Here is a 9739-nt window from a genome sequence, read left to right as displayed (position 1 = left end):
GGCTAGTTAGGAACTCCCCTCACCTGGTTGTCTAGGTCTTCATTGGCTAGTTAGGAACTCTCCTCACCTGGTTGTCTAGGTCTTCATTGGCTAGTTAGGAACTCCCCTCACCTGGTTGTCTAGGTCTTCATTGGCTAGTTAGGAACTCCCCTCACCTGGTTGTCTAGGTCTTCATTGGCTAGTTAGGAACTCCCCTCACCTGGTTGTCTAGGTCTTCATTGGCTAGTTAGGAAGTCCCCTCACCTGGTTGTCTAGGTCTTCATTGATTAGTTAGGAACTCCCCTCACCTGGTTGTCTAGGTCTTCATTGATTAGTTAGGAACTCTCCTCACCTGGTTGTCTAGGTCTTCATTGGCTAGTTAGGAACTCTCCTCACCTGGTTGTCTAGGTCTTCATTGGCTAGTTAGGAACTCCCCTCACCTGGTTGTCTAGGTCTTCATTGATTAGTTAGGAAGTCCCCTCACCTGGTTGTCTAGGTCTTCATTGGCTAGTTAGGAACTCCCCTCACCTGGTTGTCTAGGTCTTCATTGGCTAGTTAGGAACTCCCCTGACCTTGTTGTCTAGGTCTTCATTGGCTAGTTAGGAACTCCCCTCACCTGGTTGTCTAGGTTTTCATTGGCTAGTTAGGAACTCTCCTCACCTTGTTGTCTAGGTCTTCATTGGCTAGTTAGGAACTCCCCTCACCTGGTTGTCTAGCCCTTCATTGGCTAGTTAGGAACTCTCCTCACCTGGTTGTCTAGGTCTTCATTGGCTAGTTAGGAACTCCCCTCACCTGGTTGTCTTCATTGGCTAGTTAGGAAGTCCCCTCACCTGGTTGTCTAGGTCTTCATTGGCTAGTTAGGAACTCCCCTCACCTGGTTGTCTAGGTCTTCATTGATTAGTTAGGAAGTCCCCTCACCTGGTTGTCTAGGTCTTCATTGATTAGTTAGGAACTCCCCTCACCTGGTTGTCTAGGTCTTCATTGATTAGTTAGGAACTCTCCTCACCTGGTTGTCTAGGTCTTCATTGGAACTCCCCTCACCTGGTTGTCTAGGTCTTCATTGATTAGTTAGGAACTCCCTCACCTGGTTGTCTAGGTCTTCATTGATTAGTTAGGAACCCCTCACCTGGTTGTCTAGGTCTTCATTGGCTAGTTAGGAACTCCCTCACCTGGTTGTCTAGGTTTCATTGGCTAAGAACTCCCCTCACCTGGTTGTCTAGGTCTTCATTGGCTAGTTAGGAACTCCCCTCACCTGGTTGTCTAGGTCTTCATTGGCTAGTTAGGAACTCTCCTCACCTTGTTGTCTAGGTCTTCATTGGCTAGTTAGGAACTCCCCTCACCTGGTTGTCTAGCCCTTCATTGGCTAGTTAGGAACTCTCCTCACCTGGTTGTCTAGGTCTTCATTGGCTAGTTAGGAACTCCCCTCACCTGGTTGTCTTCATTGGCTAGTTAGGAAGTCCCCTCACCTGGTTGTCTAGGTCTTCATTGCTTAGTTAGGAACTCCCCTCACCTGGTTGTCTAGGTCTTCATTGATTAGTTAGGAAGTCCCCTCACCTGGTTGTCTAGGTCTTCATTGATTAGTTAGGAACTCTCCTCACCTGGTTGTCTAGGTCTTCATTGGCTAGTTAGGAACTCCCCTCACCTGGTTGTCTAGGTCTTCATTGGCTAGTTAGGAACTCCCCTCACCTGGTTGTCTAGGTCTTCATTGGCTAGTTAGGAACTCCCCTCACCTGGTTGTCTAGGTCTTCATTGATGAGTTAGGAAGTCCCCTCACCTGGTTGTCTAGGTCTTCATTGATTAGTTAGGAACTCTCCTCACCTGGTTGTCTAGGTCTTAATTGATGAGTTAGGAACTCTTTTCACCTGGTTGACTTCATTGATTAGTTAGGATCTCCCCTCACCTGGTTGTGTAGGTCTTCATTGGAAACCAATTAAAAGGAAATAACAAAACCAATAGCCATTGGGCCCCTCACATGGAATGAGTTTGACAGCCCTGAAATAATTTAAGAATAACCCACTGAATTAAAGACAGGGTTTTGGGTCTCTCCACTCCCAGCCATATAATATGCCAAATGATCTGCCCATGCACTATAAACATGGATAAAACAAACATGAGTGAGGAATTTACGAGTCGTTTCATTTACGAGTCAGGATGAATTCAGTGAACTTAAAGCTAATGTTTTTGGGCCTCTCCATTCCAGCCAAGTTAGGAACTGGTACCTCACCAAGGGAAAGAGTTGTCTAGAAGTTTAATATGGCAAGTCAGGAACCCCTTCAGCTGTAGCGCCTCCTATGTCCTGGTGGGGTCAACTACACGCATCTGTCAGAACGACAGCACCTGGAGCGGCACTCAGCCACATGTCTAGGTCTTCATGGTAGTTAGGAACTCCCCTACTATAACAGGTACAGTCTAGGTCTTCATTGGCTAGTTAAGTCAACCTCACCTGTTGTCTAGGTCTTCATTGGCTAGTTAGGAACTTCATCACCTGGTTAACTAGTCTTCATTGTCTATAGGTAACAACATCATACTGTAACAGCTACAGTCTATAGGTAACAACATCATACTGTGTCTAGGTCTTCAGTCTAGTTAGGTAACAACCTCACCTGGTTGTCTTCATACTGTCTAGGTCATCACTGGTGGCTAGTCTATAGGTAACTCCCCAACCTACAGTTGTCTAGGTCTTCATATTGTAACAACTCACATAGGTAACAACATCATACTGTAACCTGTAACACCTGGTTGTCTAGGTCTACATTGTCTAGTTAGGTAACAACATCATCACCTGTAACAGTCTACAGTCTATAGGCTAGTCTTAGGAACTCATCACCTGGTTGTCTAACATCTGATTAGGTAAGTAAATAACATCATACTGGTTGTCTAGCCTTCAGTCTATTGTAACAACATCATACTGGTTGTCTAGGTCTTCATTGTCTATAGGTAACAACATCATACTGTAACTAGGTCTACATACTGTCTAGTCTATAGGTAACAACATCATCACTGTAACAACTACAGTCTATAGGTAACAACATCATACTGTAACAACTACAGTCTAGTTAGGTCTTCACCTGTTGTCTAACAATTCATTGTCTAGTTAGGTAACTCAACATCACCTGGTTGTCTAGGTCTTCAGCTACAGTCTATAGGTAACAACATCACCTGGTTAAGTCTTATTGGTAACAACTACAGTGTCTATAGGTTAGTCTATAGGTAACATCAACTGTAACACTGTCTCTAGGTCTTCATTGTAACAGCTACAGTCTATAGGTAACAACATCATACTGTAACACTACTGTCTTGTCTAGGTAACTTCATTCACAGCTAGTCTTAGGTAACTCATCATACTGTAACAGCTACAGTCTATAGGTAGTTAACATCATACTGTAACAGCTACAGTCTATAGGTAACAACCTCACCTGTTACAGTCTATAGGTAACAACATCATACTGTAACAGCTACAGTCTATAGGAACAACTCCTCAACTGTCTATAGGTCTTCATTGTAACAGCTACAGTTATAGGTAACAACTTCAGCTACAGTCTATAGGTAAGTCCCTCACCTGGTTGTCTATAGGTCTTCATTGGCTACAGTCTTAGGAACTCCCCTCACCTGGTTGTCAAGGTCTTCATTGTCTATAGGAACAACCCATACTGTCTATAGGTCTTCATTGTCTAGTTAGGAACATCCAACTCAGTCTGGTTGTCTAGGTCTTCATTGGCTAGTTAGGAACTCTCCTCACCTACAGTCTAGGTCATCATGTGGCTAGGGAACATCATACTGTAACAACTACAGTCTATAACAAGGTAGGAACTTATACTGTAACAGCTACAGTCTTAGGTAACAACATACTGTAACAGCTACAGTCTATAGGTAACAACATCATACTGTAACAGCCCCTCAGTCTATTGTAGGTCTACAGTCTGAGGTAACATACATCATACTGGTAACAACTACAGTCTAGTCTATAGGTTAGGTAACAACATCATACTGGTTAACAGCTACAGTCTATAGGTAACATCATACTGTAACAACTACAGTCTATAGGTAACAACATCATACAGTCTATAGGTCATCAGCTACAGGTCTACTGGTTAACAGTTCTTCAGTCTATAGGTAACAACATCATACTGTTAACAGCTACAGTCTATAGGTAACAACACCTGGTTGTCTAGGTCTTATTGGTAACAACATTATACTAGTTAACAGCTACAGTCTATAGGTCTTCATTGTAACAATAACAGGAACTCCCATTATACTGGTAACAGCTACAGTCTATAGGTAACAACATCATACTGTAACAGTCTTCATTGTCTATAGGTAACAACATCATACTGTAACAGCTACAGTCTATAGGTAACAACTCATACTGTAACAGCTACAGTCTATAGGTAACAACATCATACTGTAACAGCTACAGTCTAGTTAGGAAATATACTGGTTAACAGGTTTTCATTGTCTAGTTGTACTACAGTCTATAGGTAGCTACACCTTAACTTCATACTGTAACAGCTACAGTCTATAGGTAACATCATACTGTAACAACTACAGTCTATAGGTAACAACATCATACTGTAACAACTACAGTCTACATCATACTGGTAACAACATCATACTGTAACAACTACAGGTCTATAGGTAACAACATCATACTGTAACAGCTACAGTCTATAGGTAACAACATCATACTGTAACAGCTACAGTCTATAGGTAACAACATCATACTGTAACAACTACAGTCTATAGGTAACAACATTATACTGTAACAGCTACAGTCTATAGGTAACATCATACTGTAACAACTACAGTCTATAGGTAACAACATTATACTGTAACAGCTACAGTCTATAGGTAACAACATCATACTGTAACAGCTGCAGTCTATAGGTAACAACATCATACTGTAACAGCTACAGTCTATAGGTAACAACATCATACTACAGGTTAACATACTGTCTACAGTCTATAGGTAACAACATCATACTGTAACAACTACACTATAGTAACAACTAACAGGGTCTACAGTCTATAGGTAACAACATCACCTGTAACAACTACAGTCTATAGGTAACAACATCATACTGTAACATACAGTCTGTAACAAACATACTAACAGCTACAGTCTATAGGTAACAACATCATACTGTAACAACTACAGTCTATAGGTAACAACATCATACTGTAACAACTACAGTCTATAGGAACAACATACTGTCACTACAGTCTATAGGTAACAACCATACTTAACAAACAGCTACAGTCTATAGGTATCATCATACAACAGCTACAGTCTATAGGTAACATCATACTGTAACATCATACTAGGTAAACAGCTACAGTCTATAGGTAACAACATCATACTGTAACAACTACAGTCTATAGTCTAGGTAACAAATACAGTCTACATCTAGGTAACAACATCATACTGTAACAGCTACAGTCTATAGGTAACATCATACTGTAACAACTACAGTCTATAGGTACTGTAACAACATTATACTGTAACAGCTACAGTCTATAGGGTAACAACATCATAAGTCTATAGGTAACAACATTATACTAACAGTAACTCATAGCTGTAACAACTACAGTCTATAGGTAACAACATCATACTGTAACAGCTACAGTCTATAGGTAACAACATACTGTAACAGCTACAGTCTATAGGTTCATACTGTAACAACTACAGTCTATAGGTAACAACATCATACTGTAACAGCTACAGTCTATAGGTAGCAACATCATACTGTAACAGCTACAGTCTATAGGTAACAACAACATACTGTAACATACTACAGTCAAGTCTATAGGTAACAACATCATACTGTAACAGCTACAGTCATAGGTACTACAGTCTATAGGTAACATCATACTGTAACAACTACAGTCTATAGGTAACAACATCATACTGTAACAACTACAGTCTATAGGTAACAACATCATAACAACATAACAACATCATACTGTAACAGCTAGTCAGTCTATAGGTAACATCATACTGTAACAACTACAGTCTATAGGTAACAACATCATACTGTAACAGCTACAGTCTATAGGTAACATCATACTGTAAGTCTATAGGTAACAACATCATACTGTAACAGCTACAGTCTATAGGTCAACAACATACTGTAACAGCTACAGTCTATAGGTAACAAACATCATACTGTAACAACTACAGTCTATAGGTAACAACATCATACTGTAACAGCTACAGTCTATAGGTAACAACATCATACTGTAACAGCTACAGTCTATAGGTAACAACATCATACTGTAACAACTCAGTCTATAGGTAACAACATTATACTGTAACAGCTACAGTCTATAGGTGTAACAGCTACAACAACATCATACTGTAACAGCTACAGTCTATAGGTAACAACATCATACTGTAACAGCTACAGTCTATAGGTAACAACATCATACTGTAACAACTGCAGTCTATAGGTAACAACATCATACTGTAACAGCTACAGTCTATAGGTAACAACATCATACTGTAACAACTACAGTCTATAGGTAACAACATAACAACATCACTGTAACAACTACAGTCTATAGGTAACAACATCATACTGTAACAGCTACAGTCTATAGGTAACAACATCATACTGTAACAACTACAGTCTATAGGTAACAACATCATACTGTAACAACTACAGTCTATAGGTAACAACATCATACTGTAACAACTACAGTCTATAGGTAACAACATCATACTGTAACATACTACAGTCTATAGGTAACAACATCATACTGTAACAGCTACAGTCTATAGGTAACAACATCATACTGTAACAACTACAGTCTATAGGTAACAACATCATACTGTAACAACTACAGTCTATAGGTAACAACATTATACTGTAACAGCTACAGTCTATAGGTAACATCATACTGTAACAACTACAGTCTATAGGTAACAACATCATACTGTAACAACTACAGTCTAGGTAACAACATCATCTGTAACAACTACAGTCTATAGGTAACAACATCATACTGTAACAGCTACAGTCTATAGGTAACAACATCATACTGTAACAGCTACAGTCTATAGGTAACAACATCATACTGTAACAGCTACAGTCTATAGTAACAACATCATACTGTAACATACTACAGTCTATAGTAACAACATCATACTGTAACAACATCATACTGTAACAGCTACAGTCTATAGGTAACTTTAACAAACATCATACTGTAACAACTACAGTCTAGGTAACAACATCATACTGTAACAACTACAGTCTATAGGTAACAACATCAGGTAACAACTGTAACAGCTACAGTCTATAGGTAACAACACATACTGTAACAACTACAGTCTATAGGTAACATCATACTGTAACAGCTACAGTCTATAGGTAACAACATCATACTGTAACAGCTACAGTCTATAGGTAACAACATCATACTGTAACAGCTACAGTCTATAGGTAACAACATCATACTGTAACTGTAAACTACAGTCTATAGGTAACAACATCATACTGTAACAACTACAGTCTATAGGTAACAACATCATACTGTAACAGCTACAGTCTATAGGTAACAACATCATACTGTAACAGCTACAGTCTATAGGTAACAACATCATACTGTAACAGCTACAGTCTATAGGTAACAACATCATACTGTCTATAGGTAACAACTACAGTCTATAGGTAACAACATTATACTGTAACAGCTACAGTCTATAGGTAACAACATCATACTGTAACAACTACAGTCTATAGGTAACAACATCATACTGTAACAGCTACAGTCTATAGGTAACAACATCATACTGTAACAGCTACAGTCTATAGGTAACAACATCATACTGTAACAGCTACAGTCTATAGGTAACAACATCATACTGTAACAACTACAGTCTATAGGTAACAACATCATACTGTAACAGCTACAGTCTATAGGTAACAACATCATACTGTAACAACTACAGTCTATACTGTAACAGCTAACAACATCAGTCACAGCTACAACTACAGTCTATAGGTAACAACATCATACTGTAACAGCTACAGTCTATAGGTAACAACATACTGTAACAACTACAGTCTATAGGTAACAACAACATACTGTAACAACTACAGTCTATAGGTAACAACAACATACTGTAACAACTACAGTCTATGGGTAACATCATACTGTAACAGCTACAGTCTATAGGTAACATCATCATACTGTAACAGCTACAGTCTATAGGTAACAACATCATACTGTAACAGCTACAGTCTATAGGTAACAACATCATACTGTAACAACTACAGTCTATATGTAACAACATCATACTGTAACAACTACAGTCTATAGGTAACAACATTATACTGTAACAGCTACAGTCTATAGGTAACATCATACTGTAACAACTACAGTCTATAGGTAACAACATCATACTGTAACAACTACAGTCTACAGGTAACAACATCATACTGTAACAACTACAGTCTATAGGTAACAACATCATACTGTAACAGCTACAGTCTATAGGTAACAACATCATACTGTAACAGCTACAGTCTATAGGTAACAACATCATACTGTAACAACTACAGTCTATAGGTAACAACATTATACTGTAACAGCTACAGTCTATAGGTAACATCATACTGTAACAGCTACAGTCTATAGGTAACAACATTATACTGTAACAGCTACAGTCTATAGGTAACAACATCATACTGTAACAACTACAGTCTATAGGTAACAACATCATACTGTAACAGCTACAGTCTATAGGTAACAACATCATACTGTAACAGCTACAGTCTATAGGTAACAACATCATACTGTAACAACTACAGTCTATAGGTAACAACATCATACTGTAACAACTACAGTCTATAGGTAACAACATCATACTGTAACAGCTACAGTCTATAGGTAACAACATCATACTGTAACAACTACAGTCTATAGGTAACAACATCATACTGTAACAACTACAGTCTATAGGTAACAACATCATACTGTAACAGCTACAGTCTATAGGTAACATCATACTGTAACAGCTACAGTCTATAGGTAACAACATACTGTAACAACTACAGTCTATAGGTTACAACAACATACTGTAACAACTACAGTCTATAGGTAACAACATCATACTGTAACAACTACAGTCTATAGGTAACAACATCATACTGTAACAGCTACAGTCTATAGGTAACAACATCATACTGTAACAACTACAGTCTATAGGTAACAACATTATACTGTAACAGCTACAGTCTATAGGTAACAACATACTGTAACAGCTACTGTCTATAGGTAACAACAACATACTGTAACAACTACAGTCTATAGGTAACATCATACTATAACAGCTACAGTCTATAGGTAACAACGTCATACTGTAACAACTACAGTCTACAGGTAACAACATACTGTAACACCTACAGTCTATAGGTAACAACATCATACTGTAACAGCTACAGTCTACAGGTAACAACATCATACTGTAACAACTACAGTCTATAGGTAACATTTCTAAGTGACCCCAAACTTTTGATCGGTAGTGTATATTTACAATCCCCTTGTCCAAACATAAAAATAAAGAACGTAGATGCTGTTCCACTTAGAAAAGACCTTATTGATCGTTTCGTCGCGCTTAAAGGTGGTGCAATTATGAGGGATTTAAGTCAAGGTACAAATACACCATTTACGTGTGCATGAATCGTGTCTGAATCGTGTCTGAATCGAGTCTGAATCGAGTCTGAATCGTGTCTGAATCGTGTCTGAATCGTGTCTG

The 9739-nt window shown here is 38.7% G+C and overlaps 1 protein-coding gene across 1 annotated transcript in view; it reads left to right on the top strand.

Annotated features, from left to right (window-relative positions):
* Window positions 1–9739, top strand: part of LOC135574921 (CUB and sushi domain-containing protein 3-like) — a 238878-nt gene that overhangs the window by 199697 nt on the left and 29442 nt on the right. Inside the window, exons 18-19 of the mRNA XM_065027041.1 lie at window positions 2257–2338; window positions 2522–2528. Of these exons, the coding sequence (XP_064883113.1) occupies window positions 2257–2338; window positions 2522–2528 (89 nt within the window). The remainder of the gene's footprint in view (window positions 1–2256; window positions 2339–2521; window positions 2529–9739) is intronic.

Source organism: Oncorhynchus nerka, linkage group LG14, assembly GCF_034236695.1.
Source record: "Oncorhynchus nerka isolate Pitt River linkage group LG14, Oner_Uvic_2.0, whole genome shotgun sequence".
Classification (NCBI taxonomy): domain Eukaryota; kingdom Metazoa; phylum Chordata; class Actinopteri; order Salmoniformes; family Salmonidae; genus Oncorhynchus; species Oncorhynchus nerka.
Note: the sequence above shows the minus strand (reverse complement) of the source record. Positions and strands in the feature narration are given on the sequence as shown.